The sequence below is a fragment of the Talpa europaea genome (genome assembly GCF_964194135.1).
Source record: "Talpa europaea genome assembly, chromosome: 1".
NCBI lineage: Eukaryota > Metazoa > Chordata > Mammalia > Eulipotyphla > Talpidae > Talpa > Talpa europaea.
Genome location: NC_140073.1, coordinates 62,644,289 through 62,669,721, shown reverse-complemented (window position 1 = coordinate 62,669,721; position 25,433 = coordinate 62,644,289). Strand labels below are relative to the sequence as shown.

The 25,433-nt window shown below is 53.1% G+C and overlaps 1 protein-coding gene across 1 annotated transcript; it reads right to left on the bottom strand.

The window, feature by feature from the left end:
• SFT2D3 (SFT2 domain containing 3) lies at positions 1–654 on the bottom strand (the record flags this gene model as incomplete). The annotated part of the gene is made up of 1 exon (XM_084237602.1): positions 1–654. One exon carries the CDS (start codon positions 652–654, stop codon positions 1–3), a length of 654 nt encoding a protein of 217 aa, XP_084093728.1.
• Between the last annotated feature and the right edge of the window lie 24,779 nt (positions 655–25,433).

Here is a 25,433-nt window from a genome sequence, read left to right as displayed (position 1 = left end):
TCACACGGGCAGCGCCGGGGCCAGGCCGGCGCGCGGTTTCCAGCGCCCGAGCGCCCAGCGCAGCGCGGCGCCCGAGCCCCAGGGCAGCAGCCCCAGCAGAGCCGCCAACAGCGCCGCCACCTGCGCGCATGCGCCGAGTGCCGCGAGCCACGCGCTACGCAGGCCCAGCGCGGCGTACAGCGTGGCGCCCAGCGCGAGAACGTACAGCAGTGCGGGCCCTGACGGCGCCGCCTCGCCGCGCAGCAGGCGCGCGCACGCCGCCCCGCCCCCCAGCAGCGCGCCGCCCGCCAGCGCCAGCGCCGACCCCAGCGACCAGAGCAGCGCGAACTTGCGCGCGCGCAGCACGAGCGCCGGCGCCTGCAGCGCGGCCAGTCCGAAGCACAGCGCGGCCAGCAGCAGGCACGCGCCGGCCCACGCCAGCCGCTGCGCGCGCGGCACTCCGGCCCCGCACGTCGGGCCCGCCGCCGGCCCCGCTGGGCCCCGCGCCCACGGCCAGGCCGCGCCCGCCCGGCCCAGCCAGCCCGGCCCGCGGCCCGCCGCGGGCGCCTCCGGACGCCCGGCCGCCAGCAGCGGCTCCACGGCGGCCGCGCCGCCCGCGCCGCCCGCGCCGCCCCGCGCCAAGTACTCCTGCAGCTGCCGGTGCAGGCCCGCCATGTCGCGCGTGGTCTCGCCCCTTCCGGGCTGCTCGCGGGGGGTCGTGGCGGAAGGGGCGGGGCCTTCGCGGCGGAAGGGGCGGGGCGGCGCGCCGGGCTACGTGGGGACCCGGGAGGCAGGGGCGCGCCTCCCCCGTCGCGGCCCGCGCGGAGCTGACGCTGGTCGAGGGCCAGCCGGGTCGCGCGGGGGCTCTGCAGAGCCGCTGTGGGCGGGGCGTGGGCGGGCGCCCGGTCCCCCTCTCGGGCCCCCGGAGTCGCTGCCGTCCGCGGAGGCCGCTTTTGGGGCCAGCGCCTGTTCCCGGGCGCGGCTTCGCGGGGCCGGCCGGCGCCCCCGCGGCGTCCCTGGCCCGAGGCTGTCCCCTGCCCCCCGCCGCCCCCCGCTCCCGGGGCGCCCTGCGCCCTCCCTGGTCGGAGCTTCGTGGGGTGTCTCCGCCGGCGGCGGCCGCGGGGGGCGGCCCGGGTATCCCCGGGCTCCTGCCCGCCCCGGCCCGCGTGCCGACCCCGCCTCGCGCTGTCCCGCCCGCGCGCGCTGGTGGCCGGAGGACGGGCCGGGGCGCCGGCGCCCCCCAGGGAGGGCGCGCTCTGCGCCGGCGGTGACCGCGCCCGGGGCTGGGCGGCGGCGTCGAGGCCGCTGCCCTGTTCCCCGCGTGGCTGGGCCCATAAACGCCCGTTGCGCAGGCCCGGGGGCCCGGCGGCCTGGCGTGGAGGCCCCGAGGGAAGCGGGCGGCGGAGGCTCCTCTCCCGAGGTCCCAGACGCCGGGACCGGCCGGCACCCGCGCTGGGCCGAGCAGGCGCCGCCGCGGGCCCTCGCCGGGCACGACAGGGGCCGACCGCGGGCCCCTCGCGCAGGTCTGTGGCGTGTCTGCCCCGGCTCGTTCCCCGGCTGCCGAGCTTCCGCGGGGGGCGGGAAGCCTCGCCGGCCTCAAGGCTGAGTTTTCCGTCACTTGCCATCCGGCTGGGGAGGTGGAGCCGGGCTGCTGGGGGACTTGGTGTTTCCCTTGGTCTCAGCTTCTTTGGGCTGCATTGCAATTCCCTTTGTTCCCTTTGCACCTCTGGCCTGCACCCAGTTCTGTGCGTGAACGAAGAAGCAAAACGATTCCCTTCACAGCCTTGGCACAGGTTTCCCTACACAGCTACAGCCGGTGGGCTGGTAACACGCTGGTGCTCTGCCGTAGGTAGTGGTAGATGTTACTGGTTTCCTGCTGTTTTAGGTTCTGTTCAGCTTCTTAGCCTTTCTGTTACCTGTTTACCCAGTTACCCCCATTACATTTCTTTCAATATTTTCTGCTTTCCTGGTTGCATCCTCACATACTGTTTTTCAGAATATACTCCAGTTTGTAGCTGACTTGACAATATTGACCATGGGCAAAACCTTAGGATGGCTGCTGTGAAAAATAAAAACAAAATAATAAATGTTGCCAAAGGTGTGGAGAATTGGTACACGTGTAATGCTGGTGGGAATAGAAGTTGTACAACTGCTATGGAAAATTTAACAGTTAAAAAAATAGAATTACCATATAATCCAGTGATTCCACTTCTGGGTTTGTATCTCAAAGAACTGAATCTTTAAGTTTCAATGTACACCATGTGCATGGCAGCATTATTAATAATAGCCAAAAGGTAAGATGCAATCTAGGTGTCTATCCAGAAAGGAATAGATAAGCAATACACACACACACACACACACATACAAACATTGGAATGTGACTCAGAAAATCGAGATTTTCTGAGGATGTGGGTGGCCTTGAGGATGCTATGCTAAATGAAATAAGTCAGTCATGAAAGGCAAATACTGAATGACTCTTCATGTGAGGTACTTGTGTTACAGGGCAGGGAGAGGGGCAGCCCAAACCTGGCAAACCTGCCTATTCTATATAGGGTTCTGCCACCTGTCGCATCAACACAAAACATATGAGACTTTAATGGGAAGGAACTTTAATAAAACTAGGAAACAATACAGGAAAGGCAAAGAATCTAGTTTTCTAAATGAAGCACCCAAAGTTACCCGTCCCCTCGTGGGTAAAAGTCCATCCATATGGGATCGGCCCAGAGCAAGGCCCCAAAGCCTGCCACAAGTCCAAAGCATCTTCCAGTGGGGACCCACAGAAAAGGGTCAGAAACAACCAGACAAATCCGGAAGGAAAAGAGCAAAATCAAAATCAAGACAAAAACTGCCATTGTCACCTCCCCACGGGTCTCACCCACATCTGTGTCACCCAGTCCACGACCAAAAGACGAGCACAATTTCTTCGCGTGTCTCTCGGCTCCATGCCCCTCCTCCAGGTCTCCTTCTGGCTCCATCCTGCTTCCTTAGTCTCCTCTGCAACTTCTTCTCTCCCTGCTCAGCTCCACCCTCCCTTGGGTGGGGCAGGGAACCTGGAATCTCCCCCTTTCCTGGGGACCACCCTGTTACACTTGGAGTAGTGAAGATTATGGACAGTGGAATGGTGCTGTATAGATTGTGTTGCCTGATCATTTATGTAGCTGTGAGCTTCAGAAGATCAGGGTGGTTCTGCTCATTTTAGAATATGAGGGAAACTGAAATCCTGAGAAGCTAAATAATTTATCAGCGCTCATCCCCAAAATTGGTGATAGGCAGAGCTAGAGTATTGGGATTTGGTGAATGGGGTTTTGGGTCCCTCTGAGAAATTTCAGATGTTCCAGGTTCAGCAGAGAGTTTATTGAGGAAGACAGAAAGGAAAGAGACCACCTGCGTAGACTCGGGCGGGCAGACGTAAAGGACAAGATCCATGTTTTGCCAGAGAAAGTGATGTTATTATGTAGTGTTTTTTGTTGGGGGGGGGGAGTTTGAGGGGGACACGGTTCATTCCTTGGTGCAGTTTTATCACTTTGGGGTCTGATTAGGTTAGTTTTTTGTAACAGGTGATCCGTTTTCACTGCACCTCGGATTCCTGGAAACTTCCATGCCTGGTTTAACGACTTGTTAATCGTCCCTTGTGAAAACGTCCAGCCCCAATTTTTCTACTCTAAGCTTATATTACAGAGGTTGTGGCTTCGGTGTTTAACCTTGTGTGCTGCTGATACTGGAATTGCAGGTTTTAGGGCCTAGTCTCCCAGCCAGGAACGGGAGCCCCGGCCACTAGACCACCACGGGCCGGTGTCTCACGAAGCCGCAGCAGGAACTTCGCAGACGCTCAGGTGAGCAAGCGAGAAGAGGCAGGTTTGTTCAGAGATAGAAAAAGTTTATTGAGGAGAAAAGGAACAGAAATAAAGTGGCACCCCAGGCCGTGGAACCAGGCCAGGGAGGGGCAAGGCAGCCAGAGTGGAGTCGTGTCTCAGGAAACACGGACCTTCTTCCCCTCATTATCCCAAAGCTCCACCAGGCTCTTCGTGGACGGTTAGTTCTCGGCTGTCTCATCACTGCCTCAATGTCTGTGTGCCCAGAACTAAGCCTCTGGGTCCCAGCCCTTGTCTTTTTTTCCTCATTGCCCTCTATTTGGAACGTCCTGTTGACCCTGAGGCCATAAAGTGAGTCCCTAATGTCCTCAGTCGTGGGGTGTGTGATGAGTCCCCTTTGGAATTTGTGGTTCTTACTCTGGAGCTTTCCGGAATTCTCCTGAAGTCCCTGCACTGTCCTCGAGGCTGCCTGAGTGTCCCTAACGTGCCCGCGGAGTCACTTCCCATGACACCGAGAGACCGTCTCTGGTAGTGTTCCTGAGCAGTGGGCTTCCCTGTCCACTGCGCGTAGGCTCAGATCGTGACCTAAGGTTTTTGAGAAGAGAAATCAACTTTTTAGCAAATTGATTGTAAATGCGGGGTCAGGATTGAGAACAATTTTATCACGTTGGGGTCTAATTGGGTTGAATTTTATTTTATTGTCTGAAAAGCAAGTTAGGGCCAAGGAAGTGTGGGCTGGACTGCAGTCACTGGCCAGGTAGAGGACATTCCATCCAGGAGGAAATACGAAGAGGCTTTTCTTCAGAAAATGGGTTTTAAACTTCTGTTGGTGGGCCCTTGCCTCTGCAAAGACCCCGTGTTCCCGCTTTTGTGTCTCCCAGCTCCAACAGGCCTTGGACCTTAACTCAAGTTTACCTGATAAGCCTCTTGATAAACTCTGCTGAATCTGTTAGAGCAAGTCTCAGAGAAAAGCTGAGATTATGTTTTTCCCCCTCTCTTTGTGCTCCTTGGGTCTAAGACCATTTTAACCATTTAATCACAGATACATTGGTGACTTTTGAAAATCACCTGGTCTGGGGGCTGGTTGTCAGGTAAACCAACATGAATCTAAGGAGGGACTTTCATTGCCTTCAGCTGGTTTCCTGGGTAGGGAGAGGAGCTAGAGGTTGAGTTCATTTGCCAGTCACCAGTGATCGAATCAACCTATAATGAAGCCTCCATAAAAAACCCAAAATGAGGGACTTTCAGGTTGGAGACCTGGAGCTCTTGCACATGCCACCTCACTGAATGCCAGGTCCCACAGGGGAGAAGCTCCTTTGTTTGGGACCGCTTCCTATTTTTCTTTTGTTGATTTGTGTCCTTTGTAATACATTGGGGGTATAGTGAGCAAACAGGTTTGATGAGTCTGTGAGCCATCCTAGCAAATTAGTGGAGTCTGAGGGGGGCTGGTTGGGACTCCAGCTGGCTGGTCAGAAGCACAGGTCAGCCTGGGATGATCTAGAGAGGACGATGGTCTTAGTCTTGGGAGACTGGGTACTTTACCTGTGGAATCTGATGCAATCTCTAGGTAGACTGTCAGAATTGGGGTGATTTCTCAGATCCCCTGGTGGCCTAAGTCTCAGTGCTGTCACTGCTATGGCCTGAGTTCGATGTTGGCCAGGGAGCTAACCCACATGGCGCAGCAGACCCCTCCTATCTCCCCACTATCCCCCTCAGCAGTGTATTTCAGTGGATGAACCTGTTCTGCTCCCCACTCTGTCTCTGGTGAATCCTCTCACCTCCCCCCCACCTTGGGTCTACACCCCAGTTCTTTTATGCATAAGTGAATAAATAAATCTTTAAAATAAAATAAAATAGGGTCCAGGAATACTACATACGCTCAGGATCCATTTTAGTGACGTTTCCTCAGGAAGCTGATGATGCAGTCCTCAAAGTGAATTTCTCCTGGAAGCAGTGATAACCCAAAATGCCCCCATGTTTCCAACATTGTCCAGGTTGCACTGTTTGATCCAGTAGTTATAGATCTCTTGTGGCTGTTATAAATAAAATATATTTATATAACTATATATGAATTTAATATTTGATGTGTATATTCTATAGTATTGTGAATATAATTCATTAAAAATAATGTATGGGATAGTCCATAAGTGGCTAAAATTAAGCTGCTATCATTACCCATGCCTTGTGACCAAACCAGCTCAGTTTTTGGTTGGTTTATTTGGATTCTGGAGAATGCATATTTCACATCTGGGAATATTGCTAGCTGCCTGAAAGAAGTCAGTATTTGAGTAGGGACCTGAATAGAAGCAGACCATGTCTGAATTGCAAAAGGCTGTGACGACAACTCTCTTAATGCCTTTGGGCCCTTACGATAGCCATATAGATATGATTGTAGAAATGTCACGTAGTCTGGGGCTTTGTGGCAAAGCCCTGTGCAGCTCCCAATGACCACTGCTGGGATTTTGGAAAAGCATATTTCCAAGATACTGCCACATGATGCACACCATTTCAGGACAATTACTAGTTGGCATTAATTTAGACTGCTGTAGTGACCAAAGCTACAAAGTAATCATGGAAACTGAAGTTCCCATAATGTCTTAGGCAATGTCAAGAGAAACACTTTGATAGAGAAGGCAGTGCCCAGAAGACTTCCATAATAAAATGGAGATGATTATACAGGCGCCTGCTACCAGGGAGTGCAAGGTGGCACCACCAGATCCATGAGCAGGGAGCCTTTTTTTTTTATTAAGGACCAATTTTCTGGAGTTGTATTCTCTTAACAATTGTATCAAGGCCTCCCTCTTGCCACAGGGGTTAAAGACAGTGCTGTCAAGCTATCACCAGCCACTGCAGCACAAGTTCTATCCCCTGTTGGCCAGGGAGCTACCCACATGGCACAGCAGACCTCTCCTGTCTCGCCTGCTGCTCCACTCAGCAGTGTATTTCAGTAGATCTGCCTGTTGTGCTCCCCACTCTCTCTGGAAAATCCTCTCACTCCCCACCCCTGCTCCTCTGGCTTACACCTCAGGTCTCGTATGCATAAATAAATAAATATTAAAAAAATTGTATCACATACCTGGAACCTATTGCCACATGGACAGTGCCCTAGGAACAGGAACAGTTTTTTTTTTTTTTTTAAGATTTATTTATTTATTTATGCAAGCGCTGGGTACAGTCAGAAGCGCAGGAGGGTGAGAGAATTCACCAGAGCTGGGAGCAGAACAGACAGACTGATGAAATACACTGCTGAGGGGAGCAGCGGGCGGCAGGAGATGTCTGCGCACCATGTGGGACCCTCACCCGGCAGCTGGGGATTGAACCGGCGCTGCAGAGGCTGCGGGCAGCTTCGCAGCCAAGCACTCAACCACTGGGCCACCGGGGAGGCCCAGGAACAGTTTTTGACTGAATAATAAAGAGTTGCTTGGTTTGTGGATAGCAGTTCAAGATGAATGGAAAATACCACATTTGGAAAGCTGCTGCATTAAGATCAGCAGAGGTCAAGAATGAAGAAGGTAAGAATAAGTCAACCTGCGCCTCCCTGGTGGCGCGGGCGGTTGAGCGCAGCGCTGTGAAGCTGTCCGCAGCCTCTGCAGCGTGGGTTTGATCCCGGCCGGCCGGCGAGGGTCCCACATGGCACAGCAGACCTCTCCTGTCTCCCCGCTGCTTCCCTCAGCAGTGTACTTTGGTCAGTCTGCCTTTTCTGTTTCCCACTCCGGCTCTGGTGAATCCTCTCCCCCTCCCGCACATCTGACCTGTACCCCGGTTCTTGTATAAATAAATCTTTAAAAAAGAGAGAATAGGTCAACCCCGTGGGCTGAATTGCATGCTGTTTTTCTAGCAGAGCTAGAAGAATTGAGCAATAATAAAAGTCCCTTTTACTGACTCATGGATTATAGACAATGGCTTATGGCATTATGGTCAGGTAGACAGGCAATGGAAAGCTAGGCTTTCCATAGGAGGAGGATCTTGGTGCAACTGAATAGTTTCCCACATCACCTCAACTTTCTTTTTTCCTAGTCTTTTTCCAGACCAGGGATGTAACTCTAGGTGCTGGGAATAGGAATATTTCCTGAGCACGAAACCATAACTTTTAAACTTTTGTTCCAGAATTCCTAAGGGCCTGGTAGGATGGATTGTACCTTCACCCTATCCGGCGAGTTGGGCTTGACAGTGAATGCTTCTGTGTTGCCTAATGGTTAGGGCAGTCCACCAGTTCTGCCTCTGAATAACCCTTCTATGAGAGTGGACTGCAGGGAAGGCACTTGCTAGACTAGTATTGCCACCAGCAAGCTGGACCAGCACAGAGGCCAAAACGAATGCCCTGTCCAAAGGTGGAAAAGCCTGGGTGAAAATAAATAGCAAACGGAAAGAAGGAAAAATCATAACAGAATAAAGGAATGGATAAATGGGTTATACAATGAAAGAAATCCAGCATTGTATTTTATTAAAGATTTACTTATGCATACAAGAATTGGAGTGTAAGCTAGAAATGCAGGGAGTGAGAGGATTCACCAGAGAGAGTAGGGAGAAGAACAGACAGAATGACTGAAGTACACTGCTGAGGGGAGCAGCGGGCGAGTCAGGAGAGGTCTGCTGCGCCATGTGGGTTGCTCCCTGGCCGGGGATCGAACTTTTGCTGCAGTGGCTGCTGATAACTTGATAGCGCTGTCTTTACTCCCTGCACCACCAGGGAGGCCCCCAACTTTGTATTAATAAGTACCTCAAGAGACAGTCAGAGCAAGAGAGTAAAAATATCTCTTAGAGCAATTATGTTGGTGCCTGGAAGGGTGAAAGCATAAGTTTGCTGAGAGCATCCCTGCTTTGGGGATCTGACAAAGTAGAATGGCAGCCTGCAAACCTAAGTGGCATTTGCAGAAACAAGCAAAATGGCAGAGAAACCAGAAGTTTCATAGACTCAGAAAAAGAGACAACCAAGAAGAGTCCTCGCGGGATCTCTTTCTGTGTATCAGGAAGTCAGTATATAAGCTTTAGACTTCACCCACTTGGGAGCAATTACAGCAGTCTGTGGGGCAGGCTCAGAAACACTGCCCAGGAGGCACAGAGACCCAGCAGTGCAGGGCAGAAGCCCCACCGGCTCAAGGGCTTCACGTGCAGCCTCTGACCACATCCTGCTTGAATAATAAATCTGATCAAGGGGCAATGCTCCAGCACCAAGGATTTAAATTAAAGTCACATGCATCCCTGGGAGTCTGGAAGACTCATGTGTGTGTCCAAAGCTGAACATTCTTAAAAGTGATTAGAGAGGTGGAAATCCACGCTACTGGTCTCTGGCTGAACATAAGGGGGAAGGAAAATCCCCAAATTGTCATAGTAATATTCAAGCCACATATACAACTAATGGTAAAGGGTAAAAAAATAATGAAGAAGGTTTATGCCGACCCTTAGGTAGTTAGATAAAAACAATAACATTAATCATAAAGCTAAAAAAACCTAAGCAATGATACTGGAAGATGAACACTGCAGGAGAAATAGACTTCACAGAGTTAGTTTAACAAGTCACTAAACAAATAAATCAATGACCAAGTTAACATTAACTCCCAGGGTGGTGGTGGGGGGTTAGTATAAAGAACTGCTACAGTTTAATACTTAAAATGTCCAATTTTCTTTTTTTTTTTTTGAAGATTTATTTATTTATACAAGCACTGGGTACAGTCAGAGGCATGGGAGGGTGAGAGAATTCACCAGAGCCAGAGCGGGGAACAGAACAGGCAGACTGACAAAGTACACTGCTGAGGGGAGCAGCGGGCGGCAGGAGAGGTTTGCGCGCCATGTGGGACCCTTGCCCGTGGCCGGGGATCGAACCAGCGCTGCAGAGGCTGCGGGCAGCTTCACAGCCCAGTGCTCAACCGTTGCGCCACCAGGGAGGCCCAAAATGTCCAATTTTCAACCCCCAAATTGAGATACATAAAGAACTAGGAAAATGTAACCCATACACGGGGAAAAATATAACCAGTACAAATTTTGAAGAGGCCCAGATTGCTTAGTAGAGGCTTAGTACATAAAGACTTCAAAGCAGCCATTATAAATATTCTCAAAGAAATGAAGGAAACCATGCTTAAAGAATTAAAAGAAGACTTGATAATGTGTCATCAAATAGAGAGTGTCAGTAAAGAGACAGAAACATGAGTTGGCAGAAGAAAAAATCTGAACTTGTAAACAGATCAATAAAAGTTGTGCAATATGAAAACAAAGGAGATGGAGAAGAAAAAATTATCAGTTTCAGAAAAATGCAAGATACTGTTAAGTGCACCAACAGATACATGATGGATAGACAAGAGAGAGAAGAACATAAAAGGTATTTAAAAGTCATGACAGGGCCTCCCCTGGTGGCGCAGCGGTTGAGCGCTGGGCTGTGAGGCTGCCAGCAGCCTCTGCAGTGCCGGTTCATTCCCAGGGCTCTGGCGAGGGTCCCACCAAAAAAAAAAAAAAAAAAAAAGTCATGATTGAAATTTCCCCAAATTTAATGAAAAATAGTAACCTGTACATCCAAGAAACACAATGAATTCAAGTAAGATAAACAGAAAGAGATCCACAACCTGACTTACCATAGTCACATGTTAAAGCCAAAGATAAAGAGAAAATCTTAAGAGAAGCAAGAGAAATACAATTAGTTATGTATAAGGGAAGTACAATAAGTGACAGCTGATGTCTCAACAATAAAAAGAGGAAGCCAGAAGACAATGGTATGACATAGTCAAAGTGCTTAAGTCAACCAAGTATTTCAATATCTAACAAAGCTATTTTTCAAACATAAAGACAAAATAATGATAGAATGATGACATTTAAAAATATGGAGACACAGACAATTTATTGTTAGTCGGACTCTTTCACAAGTAATACTAAAATACATTTTTCAGAACAAAAACAAATGACACTAGATAGTAATTTGGACCCACATAAAAGCAAATGGTTTATCTAAATTTTCTAAGGGTATATAATTACTAAAGATATATATTGCAAATTTCTTTTTCTTTCTTTTTTTAGCTATTTAAAAAATAATTACCCAAGATGTGTTTATAATGGTCTTCTTTGGATTTTCACATAGAGACACATAATATGTGACAACATTTTGTCAAAATCTCATTTGACAATAAGAGTACAAAGGAAGTGGGAACAAAGCTATTTTAGAGCAAGAGAATGACCCCAGATGGTAACTTAAATACACAAGAAGAAATGAATCAGAAATGCTAAATAAGATTCATATAAAAAACCCTAAATATATAATTGTTCCACTTTCTTCTCACAGATTATGGCAAGATTATGCAATGATTATAACAGTATGTTGTGTTTATAACATGTGGTTGCAATATGCATAACAGTAATAATACAAAAAACGGAAGGAGCCATCTACACATTCCACTCAACAACAGCAAGATATATGCACCTCTCAGGGGTGCATGGAATATTCTCCAGGATGGGTCATTAAACAAACTCCAAGACATTTAAGATGAATAAAGTAACACAATTAGTTCTCTTACCACAATGAAATGAAATTAGAAATTAATAAATGAAGGATATCTTAGTAATTTACAAATGTGGAAGTTAAATAACACACTGGTCAAAGACCAAATGGGTCAAAGATGAGATCACAAAGAAAATTAAAAAAATATGTTGAGATGAGTGGAAAATGAAGACATAGAAGCAAAAACCTATGGGGTGCAAGAAAAGCAGTGGTTAGTTAAAAAAGAAGATCTTGGGGCCTTCCTGGTGGTATAGGGGTTAAGTCTCAGCACTATCAAGCTATCACCCATTGCTGCAGCCTGAGTTCTATCACTGGCCAGGGAGTAACCCATATGGCACAGCAGACCTCTCCTGTCTTGCCAGCTGCTCCCCTCAGCAGTGTATATCAATAGATCCACCTATTCTGCACCCTCTGTCTTTGGTGAATCCTCTTACCCCTTCGCACCTCTGGCCTATACCCCAGATCTTGTTTGTACAAATAAAATAAAAATAAACCTAAAAAAAGATCTCAAATCAATAACTTTTCACCTAAAGAAATTAAGAACAGACGAGTAAACTAAAATTGAAGGAAGAAAACAATATAGAGTAGAAAATGGAAGTAGATGAAAAAGAATAGGAAAAAACAAAACAAAACCAATGAAAAAATCAAATAAGAAGAAAACTAAAAGGAAAAAAAAGAAATCAAAAGTTGGTTCTTTGAAAAGATCAAACAAAATGACAAATCTTTAGTTAGACTGAAGGAAAAAAAAGAAAGCATACACATGGCTAAAATCAAATATGAAAAACAGACATCACTGTCAGCATTACAGAAATAAAACAGAGAAGAGAATATTATGAACAATTCTATACCAACAAATTAGATAATCTAGATGAAATGGAAAAATTCTAAGAATCATACTACCAAGATTCATTCAAGAACAAACAGAAACGATCTGAATAGACCTATCATAAACAAAGAAATTAAATTAGTAATTTAAAAACTACACATAAAGATCAGTGGGGAATTCAACCAAATGTTCTCAAACTTTCCAATCCTATCAACCCTTTACAAACTACCAAAAATAGAAGAAACACTTCTCAACTCATACTTGATACCAAGTCCAGAAAGACATCACAAAGAAAGGAAGCCACAGATTAATATCTCCACGAATATATATGAAAATCCTCAAACAAAACCCAGCAACATACACACAGTATTTTTTTAAATACATATTTATCTTGTAGAAGAACTGGGGTGTAGGCTGGAGGTGAGAGGATCCACCAGAGACAGAGCAGGGAGCAGAACGGGCAGGCAGACCGAAAACATTGCTGAGGGGAGCAGTGGGCAAGCTAGGAGAGGTCTGCTGGGCCATATATGGGTTAGCTCCATGGCTGGGGATTGAACTCAGGCCATAGCAGTGATAGCACTGAGACCAACCTGTGGGCCACCAGGAAGGGCTCTTAATACAAAGTATTATACACCATGATCCAGTGAGATTTACCCCAGGAATGCAAAGATGGAATACTATCTGAAAATCAATCAATGTAATAGCAGCTCATTAATAGAATAGAGGACAGAAAATAGAAAAAAGTGATGATATTGTCTTTTAACAGATACAGGGAAAGCAGTAGACAAAACATGATAAAACAAAGAAACAACCAAGAATGGAAGGGAAGGAGGATTTATGAAAAAGCAGAGCAATTATCATATTTGATGGTCAAAAACTGTTTATGTTCAGCCTAACAGAAACATCGCTATTAAACAGTGCTCCAGCCAGGGAAAGTAGGTAAGAACAGTAAGTAGAAGACATCAAGATTGGGAGGGGAGAAGTAAAATGTATTCTCTTTGCAGATGACATGATTTGGTATATTGAAAAGGAATACCCTATGAAATTATTAGAACTAATAAGTTCAGGGGCCTCCCTTATAGTACAAGGGGTTAAGACACAACCTATGAAGCTGTCCGCAGCCTCTGCAGCACAAGTTCGATCCCCGGCTGGCCAGGGAGCAACCCACATGGCGCAGCAGACCTCTCCTGAGTCGCCCGCTGCTCCCCTCAGCAGTGTATTTCAGTCAGTCTGCCTGTTCTGCTCCCCGCTCTGTCTCTGGAGAATCCTCTCACCCACTGCACCTCTGGCCTGTACCCTAGTTCTTGTATGCATAAATAAATAAAGTCTTTTTAAAAAATAAGTTCAGCAGAATTGTAGGATACAAGATTGACATACAAAATTTCATCGTATTTTTTTATATACCAGCAATGAAAAATCTAGAAAGGAAATTAATAAAATAATTCCATTTATATTCACATCAGAAAAACAAAATACTTAGGAATAAACTAAAGGAAAGTTGTGTAAGACTTGTACAATGAAAACTACAAAACACTTCAATGAAATCAAAGAAAATTTAAATAAATGGAAAGGCATTCCATGTTAAGAGACCAGAAATCTCCTTAATAGTCACATTCATCCCCTGTCCCAACCATTCCCAACCCCTGGCAACCACATTTTTGTTTTCCAGCTCTACAGTTTTGTTATTTCAAGGTTGTTAAATGAATGACTCCTTACAGTATGTGATCTCATTAGATTGTTTTTTTTCATACAGTATGATGCCCTTGGGATAAATCAGATTGTTAGAGCAATAGATCATTCATTCTTTCATCTTGTCTCCCTCTCTAACTCTTGAGCAGTTTTTAGAATTCCATTTTGATTTTTCCACTGTGCTTTCTGCTGTACTTCTTTGTCTATATATCTTAGTATATCTGTCTCTCTAAGAAGCAATATATGCATAACTTATGCACAGTCTACCGGTATCGACATTTTATCATTTTGTGAGAGTATTAAAGACACTTGGGCTTCTTTTATTTTTTTGGCCCGCCTTTGGGGTTTCCCACACTGGCGGTGAGTTGGACTTACTCTCTGCCCCATGTGAGTGCCAGACATTGTGCCCTCGTTCTTTCAGGCGACCCCTCTGTGGGCTGGAGTGGTTTCCTCACATGCATGTGCTTTCCATCTGGATACTTGAGGGGGCTGCTCTGGAGACATGGGGTTCCATGTGCCGGCTTCTCTTTGCCTGCCTTCAGCACTGGGCAGTGCAGCTGTCTGCTCAGGAGTCACAGCTCTGCCTGGGTTCCTTCTCCCTGAGCAGAGGCCTGGGGCAGTCATGGTGTTACCTTGTTCATCTCCAGCTCTGATGGGTCATTGTCCTTTGTTGCCTGATGTTTGATGTCTTGGAAAACAATTACTTCATGTATTTTGTCTGGTTCCTGCTACTTTAACTTGGCTGGAAGAAGAAATACAGAAGTCTCAGTAATTACTTTTTGTTTTGGAAAATAAAGTTAGTTTTCATAAAGATATATCCTTATGCATTAAGCCATGTTTATCTTATTGATTTTTAATTAATTAATAATTCAAAATATTTCATTTTAATTTCCAATATGGTAAATATTGATAAATGTAGCCCACAAAAATAAAACCTCCGGGGCATCCTCAATGCTTTTTAAGAGTGTAAAGCAAAGACCAAAACCTTTGAGAACCACATACACATGAGTTTATTTCATTCCTATAACATCAGTAGGTACTTTTGATATCAACCTTTTTTTGCAGATGTGAAAACTGAGGCCCAGAGCAGTAAAGTGGTTGTTCAAGATGCAGTTAGTAAAAGTAATTATTTGACAGTATTTGAACCCTGACTTCATGGTCTGTGGCTGTCAAACAGCCATACGGTTTGTCACAGCATTTTTAAAATTTTATTTATTTATTTATTTATTTATTTATTTATTTATTTATACAAGCACTGGGTACAGTCAGAAGTGCGGAAGAGTGAGAGAATTCACCAGAGTCAGAGCAGGGAACAGAATAGGCAGACTGATGAAGTACACTGCTGGGGGGAGCAGCAGGCGGCAGGAGAGGTCTGCGCGCCATGTGGGACCCTCGCTGGTGGCCGGGGATCGAACCAGCGCTGCAGAGGCCATGGGCAGCTTCACAGCCCAGCGCTCAACTGCTGCGCCACCAGGGGAGGCCCAGTTGTCACGGCATTTTTAAGTGTCACAGAGTAACCAGTAGGGACAGGGTCCAGGTGTGTGCACCCCCTTCTTGTTTGGTAGAGTCCTTGGGCTCCAAGCATCTTCACATTGCTGTTTGGGTGGCCCCAGGGTCCCAGGAGTGTGGTTGGCCTCTGACCCTCAAGTGTGGCCCTCATGCTGATGGGCTGGATCCCAACGGACACCCATGCAGGTGGAGTTGCTGCTTCTCTGGGGGTGCCTGTCTAGGGGCACCTGGGGCTTCCTTGTGGCTGCTCAGCTTTTTCTGACACACACACACACATTTAATGGAACAGTATCAGTGCTCCAGGGGCGCCCCCAGACCTGCCTTTCTTTTTTTTCTTTTTCTTTTTTAAAAAAGATTTATTTATTCTTACATACAAGAACCAGGGTACAGGCCAGAGGTGTGGGAGGGTGGGAGGATTCACCAGAACCAAAGTGGGGAGCAGAACATGCAGACTGAAATACACTGCTGAGGGGAGCAGCGGGCGAGACAGGAGAGGTCTGCTGAGCCATATGGGTAGCTCCCTGGTCAGCTGGGGATCGAACTCGTGCTGCAGAGGCTGCCGATAGCTTCATAGGCTGCGCCCTAACCCCTTGCGCCACCAGGGAGGTCTCCAGACCTGCCTTTCTTGGGGCAAATCTCAGACAAGTCTCAGTTATAGAAGTCTGGACTATGTAAGACAAGTTTAAAAACCAATTGGCTTTAAAACAGATTCCATTTTAAAAGAAAACTTTTTCCAAGATTTACATACGTGTAAAACAACGTTTTTATTTACGGACATTCAGTTCTGTGCAGGAGCAGGTGAGCATGATGGATGTGAGCGTCCTGCAGCGGTGGGAGTGCGAGAGGAGGGCCCTGATGAATATGAAAACCTGGCAAGAATGCCCACAACAACAGTCATTTAACAAATATCTACTGAACCGATTGCTGTACAAAAATGAACAACGATATAAGAAAATAAATAAAAAATTAAAAAGGAAAAAAGAAATTAAAGAAATCTCATTTTTAAAAAAAATAAAATTTTGTCCTCAGGAAAAAAAAAAAAAACCCACACCAACACCTACTGCACAACCTCCCTGAGCAGAGCTCTGTTCTTGGTCCGGGGACAGAGCTGGGAACAAGGCAAGTGTCTGTTCTTGGGGTGTTTACATTCTGGGGTGCAACACCAAGGAGGCTGTTGGCACACCCTGGGAGCTCCGGCCGCAGTGGTCAGGGGCCCGCGGGCGTTTCCAGCCAGCCCTCTGCGGGGGCGCGGCACGTAAACGGGGCCGCCCCCCGCCCCCCCAGGGTGTAAACCCGAGTGAGGAGCAGAGAGCAGCGGACCCTCGAGCGGGGCGGGCGGGACCCCTCGAGCGGGGGGACCCCGGCCACAGCGCACGTCGGGGCGGGCCCTCCCGGGCGGGTCTGAGCCTGGGGGGCTGCCCCTCCCCGGGCTGTCCAGGGCCGTCCCGGGGCAGGAGCGCGGCGCCCCCGGCGGCGACGCCCAGGCTGGCGCTGGAGAGGCCGCAGGTGCCGCCCCGGGGTGGGGGTGGGGGGTGAGAGCCGAGGAACTTCTCCTGCTTCTGGGCGTTTCCCGAGCAGCGGCGCGTTCACGGCCCAGGGCGGTAAATAACGAGTGGAGGGTCGTGAAGTGTGGACGGTCCTGACACTCTCCCCGCGGGGAGGCCGGGCCTGGGCGACGGGGACGGCCCCGCGAGACCCGGGCGTTCCTAGGAGCGCGGCTGGCGGCGGCCGGGCTGTCCCCGGGCCCGCCACGCCTCCCTGCGCCGTCCTGCGGCGGACCCCGGGGCGCCCCCGGCCCAGCCCGGCCAGGGAGGGGCGGGCCTGCCCGGCTGCTGCCCGCGGGGCCCGACGGCTGCACGTGGCCGCGCCCACCGGAGAGACGGGGGACGCCCCTCGGGCACACGGAGGAGTCTCCTGGAGCAGCTGCCGCGGGGCGGGGAGCGGCGCGGGGTGCTGAGGCCAAGGGTGGAGGGTGGGTGGTGGGTGGTGGGGGTGGGGTTCGGGGGTGGGGGGGACGCCGAGCGCCTCTGAGGGGGCCTTGCGCTCCCAGCTGCGGGGGCCTGTCCCCTGCGCTCCCCGCCACGCGCCTTATGCCCCTGAGGTCGGGGTGACACTGCTGGGCTTCGGGCGCCCGCGCGTTCCCCCGTGAGCGCCCTCGGGTGCAGGCGCACGCCCCTGAGTCAGGGGGCGAGGACGAGGTGCGTCTCTGTCCCGGCCGGGAGGCTCCCCTGGGCCCCTGTGGGGCGTCCCCGCGGCCGAAGGGCTGGCGCGTGGCTGGGCGTTGACAAGCCGGGAGGCCGCGTCTGCCCCGGCTGCACCTCCCGGGTCGGGCGCCGCGGGCCCTGGGGCGCCCCGAGAAGGGAGCAGGACGTGGGGGCGCGGGCCCAGCTCTCCCCGGGAAAGCGCGCGCCCGGGCGGCTCCGCGGCCTCTGAGGCTCAAAAAGGCTTCTGGGGCTCTGCCCTCTGCTCCGCGCTGCGGGGGAATCGCGGGCACGTCCCGCCGCCTGCGCCGCCGGCTCCTGGCGCCAGAGGAGAAAGGCCGCTCGTGGGGCGCGACCGCGCGCGACGGCAGAGGCTGCTCGAGGCGCCGAGTGGGGAGCGGATGCGGGGGGGCGGCTCTCCAGGCCCCCCTCGCTCTGCAGCCGCAGCTCAGTGTATTGCTTCTCTCAGCCACTCTGAGAGGGAAATGCCTGAAGTGGGGTGAGGGGTGGGGGTTGGGGGGAGGCCCTCTGGGCAGAGCGGGGGGGGGGGGGGGGGGTGCCCTCACATTGCGGCCAGTAAACTGCGCCACACCCCGCCTGCCTGCTGGGAAGGCAGCCTCAGTGCAGTGGTAGTGGGGGGCCCTTAGCGCCTCAAGGCCTTTTCTGTGCCCACTTTAGGTAGTGGGGAGCGTGAGGGTGGGGGGCAGGGCTTCAGTTCCAGCTATTGAAGGAGGCCTCTCAAGACCCCATGACACCCTGGAGTCTGCTGTCCTCGGGCTGCTGATTAGGCTGTTGTCAGTGGAAACCCAGGCTCCCCCTTTTTCCTGTGACTCCCCACCCCTGCCTGCCCGGAGGCTCCCTGGACAGCCAGCTGTCAGCTGGAGTGGGGAGCGACAGAGTGCTGTGGGACATCGAGGGAAAGCCCTGTGAGGCAGTGCTACAGCAGCCCTGAGCTCCAGATGGTACTGGGGTCTGTGCAGGGAGACCCCAAATTGCCCATTCCCTGACATAGGACAGCACCCACAGTCACCCCATGGAAACCTGGTTCACAGTATGTGGCCCAGTCACGACCCCTGGCATCACCGAGCCCCTTCCTTTCTGGTGTGGATCACCACATTAGGTCTCCAGGTACCCCCAGCAACCCCCCTGAATAGCAGCCCAGGCACCCCACCTTCTCATCTTCTCTCCTTGAGCTACTGCCCACTTCTCTGCTCCCTCCAGCAGGACTTGGCCTTCTCTGCCTCCATTCTCTATCCCCTCCCTTGTCCTTCTGGGGTGCTGTGTGCCCTACTCCAGGGGTGACATGCCTGTCTTCTGCAGGACCACAGTGAGGGGTGATCCTGACAGGGGGACTGCCAGGTTTCCTTCTGCTGGCCTCAGGCTCTCTCACTCCCACAGGCCTGTTCTGGACACCAAGCCCCCACCCCTCCCTGTCCTTTTGCTCAAAGTAGCCTGCACAGGGGAGCAATCGTGCCCTCTGGCTTCTCCAATGCCTCACCCCTGGCCTTGCTGCTCCCCCTGACCACCATCTCAGCAGGGCCCCTGGACGGGCATAGACACCTCTGTGACCCTCTGGGCCCAGGGTAGACCATCTGTCCAGACCCAACCTGTAGCCAGAGACCTGGCTCCTCTGAGCTCTGGGCTTGTGGTGCCTGCTGGCCGTCTCCCATGGGGAGGTGCAAGGACTGCTGAGCTGTGACAGCCCCCCTGGATCTGCCCCACTGTCCCACCATAGGCCAAGGGCTGGGACACAGAGCAAACCTGGGCAGTGTGTGGACAGTTTCATGCTGAACGCTCTGATGCCCATCACCTCGATTCTCCGCCTAATCCTGTGCCATGCCAATTTAACCTATTTGTTCATCTCTCCACCCTTCCCATCAATTCATCTTGATTATTAAAATGCATTTCAAAGTCAGCCACGGCATCCGTATTCTACCTAAATTCCTCAGTGTGCACACCTCTGACCACTGTGCACTCTGGGTGTAGTCTTCTTTTGCAGTGAAAGTCACAGACTGTGAAAGACACAAATCTCAGCTGTATGTTCCAGCAGTTTTGACACATGCATATACCTGTGGGCTGCAAACTCCCATGAAGATAACGAACAAGCTGCTGAAAGTTCTCTCGTGGCTGTTTTCTGGCCAAATTCTGCCCGGCCCTCATCCTGGGGCGGCCAGCGTTCCTGAGTGTGCTCCCCAGGGCCTGTGGTTCTAGAACTTGACAGCAGGGACTCTTCTGGGGGAAGTTTCTAGCAGTCAGGATAATGCTCAGGGTGTTGTCCACAGCGGCGGCAGCGCTACGTCTGTCCTTGCTTAGTCTCCTCCGTGGCACAAACCTCCCAAGCAAAGGGGTGACCAGCGAGGGAAAGTGTGGAACAACCCTCTTCTGCTCTTCCCTGCAAGTCCGCCTCCAACCTCTGCCGCTCCTTGGAGGCGGCCGTGACACCCTGGGGTCACCACTGGGCTCTTGCCAGCTTTCCCAACCCTGCCCGAGATGGCTGGGTGGGTGGGGTGCGAGAGAGGGCTGCTGTTTGGTTCCAGACAGAACCTTGTGTGCCTACACCCACACAAAGGGAGGCTTTCAGGCAGGACTGAGGTGTTTTTGAGGGGGGAGCAATTTCCTTTGCTGTTCTGCCTTCTACTTCTCATCCACTTTGGCCCCCAATATTTAACGAAGCATCCGACAGTTTCCGGTGCTCTGCTCCCAGCGCCCAGGACGTCCACTCTTCTGCACAGGCGATTGTGCGAAGTATTTCTCCCTAAAAAGGCAGCTGAACCGAGAGCGCATTTGTGCTTCCCGAGCGCAGCCACACGGAGCCGGCTGAGCAGCGCTGAGCCGACCTGGCAGCTGCCAGCAGGGGGTTTGGGGTTGTTTCTGCAGCTGCAACCAGCCGGCGGCTGTCCACCCACCTTTCTGCAGTCCCTGCTTGTTTTGTTTGCGGGCTGTTACTTTGCCCCCTCATTTCCAGATAGTCTGTATCTACAAGAATCGGGGGTGCAGCGGGTGGATGGCACCCCTGTTTTCCCCGGGCCTCACAGTGACAGCCACCCCCTGCCCCTAGAAACATCTGCCTGTAGGTGGAGGGACTGTGCTTGCTGTTGCTGCTCTCCTCAGAAGAGGGTCCCTGAGGGGTTCTGCGTCATCGGGCCTCTGTGGGCCCCCAGGCATCAGCAGCTCCCCCAGAGTAGGGCCCTGGCTGTCCCTCCAGAGCCCACGCTGGCTTGCTCTGCGGTAGTGAAGGGCTGGGAGCCGGGCCTCTGCACCCCAGAGCCCGGCCCAGAATCGGGGGCGCCTCCACCTCGCCTCCCTGCCTACCGTGGGGGGCCCTGTGCCCCAGGAAGGGTGGGCACCCAGAAACTCCAGTCTGGGGAGGGAAGCGTCAGGTGCCTCCGCTGCTGGCGCCACGGGGGCAATCCGGGTGCGGGCGGGGCTCCCCGTGAGCCCCGCAGGCCGCGCCCCTTCAGGGCGGCCTCCAGGGCGCGGGGCAGGGAGGGGGGGCTGGGGCGGCGCCCCGCGGGCCAGGGGGTCGTTTGCGCGGACAACGACTTCATTCCCTTTAAAAGGAAAACTATGCCCGGAATCCGGGGAGGTGGCAGCGCCGGCGGGGACGCGCCCCGCGCCGGCAGGCCAAGGGGGTCCCGGAGCTGTCCAGTCTCAACCCTGCGCCCCGGCCCCCATGCGGGACCCGGCCCTGCTGCACCCCAAGGCCGAGGGCGGCCCCTACCCCCCTCCGCGGCGGGCTGGGCCGGGCGCGGGTGGAGCCGCTTCTGGCCTTTTTTGGGCGTCTCCGGCTGCGCCCGGGACCTGTGGGCCGAGGACTCGGGGGACCCGGGCAGAGCAGCAGCATGACGGGAAGGTAACAGCCCCCGGCACCCCGAGGCCCCCGGGGCGGGCTTGGGACCGACCCCTGCCCGCGCCCGCCGGAGCGGAGCTGCTTGTGGGGACCCCCGGGGCCCCCCCGCCGCCCGGGCCCCCCAGCGTCCCGGCACCCCGGGAGCAGCTCCTGCCGGGAGGGCCGAGGGGCTCGCAGGGCGCCAGCTGCCGGGGGAAGGGGCGGGGGCTGGGGGGCGGGGGGCTGAGCCGCCGATGCCTGGGCGTGTTTGAGCGTCGCTGAGAGAACAGCGGGTTCTCCCGACCCAGAGGTCACTGTGGGGCGCGGGCAGAGCAGGGCGCGGTCCACCCGCTGCGCCCCAACGCTTGTAGATACAGACTGTCTGGAAATGAGGGGCAAAGCAGCAGCCCACACACCAACCCCCGCCGGACTGCAGGAGGGGGGCAGCGGCCGGCTGGCTACAGCTGCGGAAACAAGCTGGGAAGGGGACCCCGAAACCCCGGGGCGGCTCCCCGCTCCCCGCGGCTCCGCGGCTGCCGGTGAGGACAGGGCTGTGGGCGCCGGCAGGGCCACTGCCTTGTGGGCTCCGGCATGGTGGGTGCTGGGCCTTTGCTCCCCGCGCCCGAAAGTACCATGATACCTAAAAAAGAAAAGGTGGGGTGCCCCTTCTCTCTCCTCTGACGCCTGGGGCACAGGGGCGGGTGAGGGTCCTGACACCCGCACCCCCCCCCCCAGGGTGGGAACAAGCAATTTTTCATTACCAGAAACCTGGGCTCCAAGAGGAGGGGGACCCTCCGGAAGCCACTGACAGCTGCAGGCGAAGCCCCAGCCGGCCTCCTGCCCCTGCCTCGGGTCCTGGGTGAGGCTCACCCGCCCCCCCAGTGGTGACAGGGGTAAAGGTGGAGGGGCTGTGTGGGAGCAGTCAGAGCTGCACCCCAGCTGCATGGGGTGAGGCAGGGAGCCCTCGAGTTCTGCTCCAGCCTCTGCTCTCAGCATGTTGCCATTTCATAGATGAGGTAACTGAGGTCCCAGCAGCTGAGTCATGGTCGAGGCCCGTCACATGCTTGTCAGGGTCTGGTCAGTGTTGGCCTCTGAGTCCTTTCTAGAACGTGCTGGGTACAAGTGCGTGACTCAGTGCTGGGTGGGAGGAGCTGGCCTCTGAGGCCTCCCGGGGCCCCCTTCCAGCCAAGCCCTGGCAGAAGGATGCCTTTCCCCTCATGGGCTGAGGACACCCTGTGGCTTCGCTGGGAAAAGGAGCGCTGCCAGTGGCGGGCACAGCCGGGAAGGTGGAGCAGCCGTGGAGGGCAGGGCGGTGGTCCCCCAATGGGGTGATGGGCGGGTGGTGGGCTAGGCCAAAGGGCACCCGACCCGTGATCCCCCGCGCCTGTCCTCCGTGCCACACACATGCGCGTCCCATCCCTGGTCCTTCCTCCAGCCTGAGCCTGCAGGCAAAGCCAAGGGGGGCCCCCCTGACCTGGAAATCCCCCGAGACGGCTGCCTGTGCTGTGCGTGGAGGGACGTGCTCTCCCAGAAGGCCAGGGCTCACCCTCCCGGTGACGTTCTGGGAAGGGCATCCCACTCCCTGCGGGCTCTCGCCGTCAGGGCAAAGGCAGAAGAAGGAGAAACCAAGGCAGACTAGGACCGACACAGGCGGATGGGAGGTGGCTCTTCAAACCACACGCTCCGCAGGCTCTGGGTCTGGCGCCTCTTCTGCAGCCCCGCGGAGGAGGCAGGTGGGGTGGGGCAAGGCAAGGCAGGTGGGGTGGGGGTAGGACCAGTCTGCCCTGGGTGCTGCAGGGCTCCAGAGCCTGAGACCTTATTCCCTGGGAGCAGAATGAGCCTCTGGAAGATTCTGATCCAGCTGTGCCGACGGCCCCACCAGACGGCAGGGCAGCTCTCACGCCTGATCTGGTTCTCCCTGCATCAGGCCGGCTGCCAGAGCCAGCCTGGTCTTTGGAAACAACCCCCTCACCACACACCTCACATACTGTCAGGGGCCTCTCGCCAGCTGTGCAGAGTGCCAGCTCTCCACAGGGCACAAGCAGCAAGACGGGGGCAGCCAGTGGGGACCCCTGGCCAGTGTGACTTGGGGGATCCACACAGCCCTGCACTTTGGAAATACCCCTGTGGGCGCTGTGTAGAATAGGGCTTCTGAGGGAAGGCTGGGGAGGACACAAGCAGCAGGAGCTTCTCCTCTGCTGGGCTGGAGAAGAGGTGCCAGACCCAGGGCTCTGGGAGGTGGAATGGACAGGACTGGACCCAGAGGATGGATGCAGGAGGATGCCCAGTTTTGGGTGGCAGGGGTGGGCGTGGATGCCAAGCTAGTGTGGGCCATGCGGCATCTGAAGTGCCATGGTAAGTCTAAGGGGAAGTGCTGGGCGGGCATAAGACATGAGGGCTGGAGCTCAGGGGAGGGCCGACCTGGGGTAGCCCTTGAGCGTCGCTGTGGCTGCCTAAGGAGAGGGTCTGTTTGTGAAGAGGAGCCTGAATGAAGCGCATAGAGTGTGGATCCTAAAACACTGAGATTTTTGCCACAGCTGAAGGGACTTCACATCACCATTGCTCCACAGGGAGGGCTTGAAGGCCCAGGCAGGTTGTACTCCTGACCCAGGGACCAAGCCCGGCAGGGATACTCCTCTAAATGGAGTGGGGAGGTGGGGGGGTGGGGGCAGGGACCGGGGAGGGTGTCTCTCCCTACTGTAGAGTTTGTCCCGCCCACCACATGATGGTCACCTACCGAGGCCACGACGTGCCAGGTCACAGGCTGGACCCTGTGCTTGCACAGTACAGAGCAAAGCTGCTAGGCTCCTGTTCTCACATCCTCAGGCCCCCACTTTCTTCTGGAGCATGCCCAGCGGTCCCCTTGGTGGAGGCGCCAGCTGAGGTACATCTAGGATGGCGGCCACAGTCCCCAGGAGAGCACGAGGCTGCGACGCATGCTGAGCCCTGAGCCCAGACCATCAGACTGGGCCCTCCCCCCCCGCCCCCCCCCCCGCCCGCAACTCCTCCCCTTTCTTCTGCTTCTGTTGCTCATGCCCCACTGATGGGCCAGTGGATGGGGGACCTGGCTTGTATCTGCCCAGCTCCATGCTCTAACTACCCCTGCCTTAGCTCACTTCAATCTGGTGTGAACTAGTTTACAAAATTCCCCAATCTCGACTAATCCACACTTGCTCAAGTGCAGAGGGCCCACGACGACCTGCAGAGTCCTTCCAGAACCCTCGTGTCCGGGTTGGGGGCAGAGACACCTTATCTGTTCCTGTTCAATTTATTCAGTTCTAAATTATTATTTTTTTTAGCCAAATGTAAAAATATTTTATTTTTTTAAGATTTATTTTTATTTATACAATAGTTCTAAATTTTTGATGATGATTGTTTGCTTGAGATAAGATGAATATTTTCATGAGATACGTAAGATAACAGTGTGTGTCACTGAGATGGGATGACGTGTGTGTGTAAAACCAGGTATGTGTCCATGCCGATGCTTGAGTTTTTTTTATTTATTTATTTATTTATTACTTTTAAAGATTTATTTTTATTTTATTTATGCATACAAGAACCGGGGTACAGGCCAGATTCGTGGGAGGATGAGAGGATTCACCAGAGACAGAGTGGGCAACAGAACAGGCAGACTGACTAAAATACGCTGCTGAGGGGAGCAGCGGGCTAGTCAGGAGAGGTCTGCTGCGCCGCGTGGATCAGCTCTGTGGCAGGGGATCGAACTCAGCTGCTTTGCCACTGGAGGGCTGGTTGTGGTGATAGCACAGAGACTTAATCCCTAGGCCACCAGGGAAACCCTGATTCTTGAGTTTTAAACTAAGAAAATAGAATCATTTAAAATCAAACTTCCCATGGGGTCAGAAAGTTGGACTCTGTGCCCCATCTGGAGCACACTAGGCGACCTGGCCCAGTTATTTTCAGCCTCCCAGTGAGGCCCAGTGAGGCCAGGAAGTTGGCTCTGGTGGAGAGGCTGCGTGGGGTGGTGCTGCCCTGACTCTGCCTGGGCGTGGGTCTTACCAGTCAGTCCTGAGAAGACCGCCCCACAGCCGCACTTGTTGCTGCTGCCCTGGTCTTCGTAGTGACTCCCGTGAGCTCTGCAGCTGCA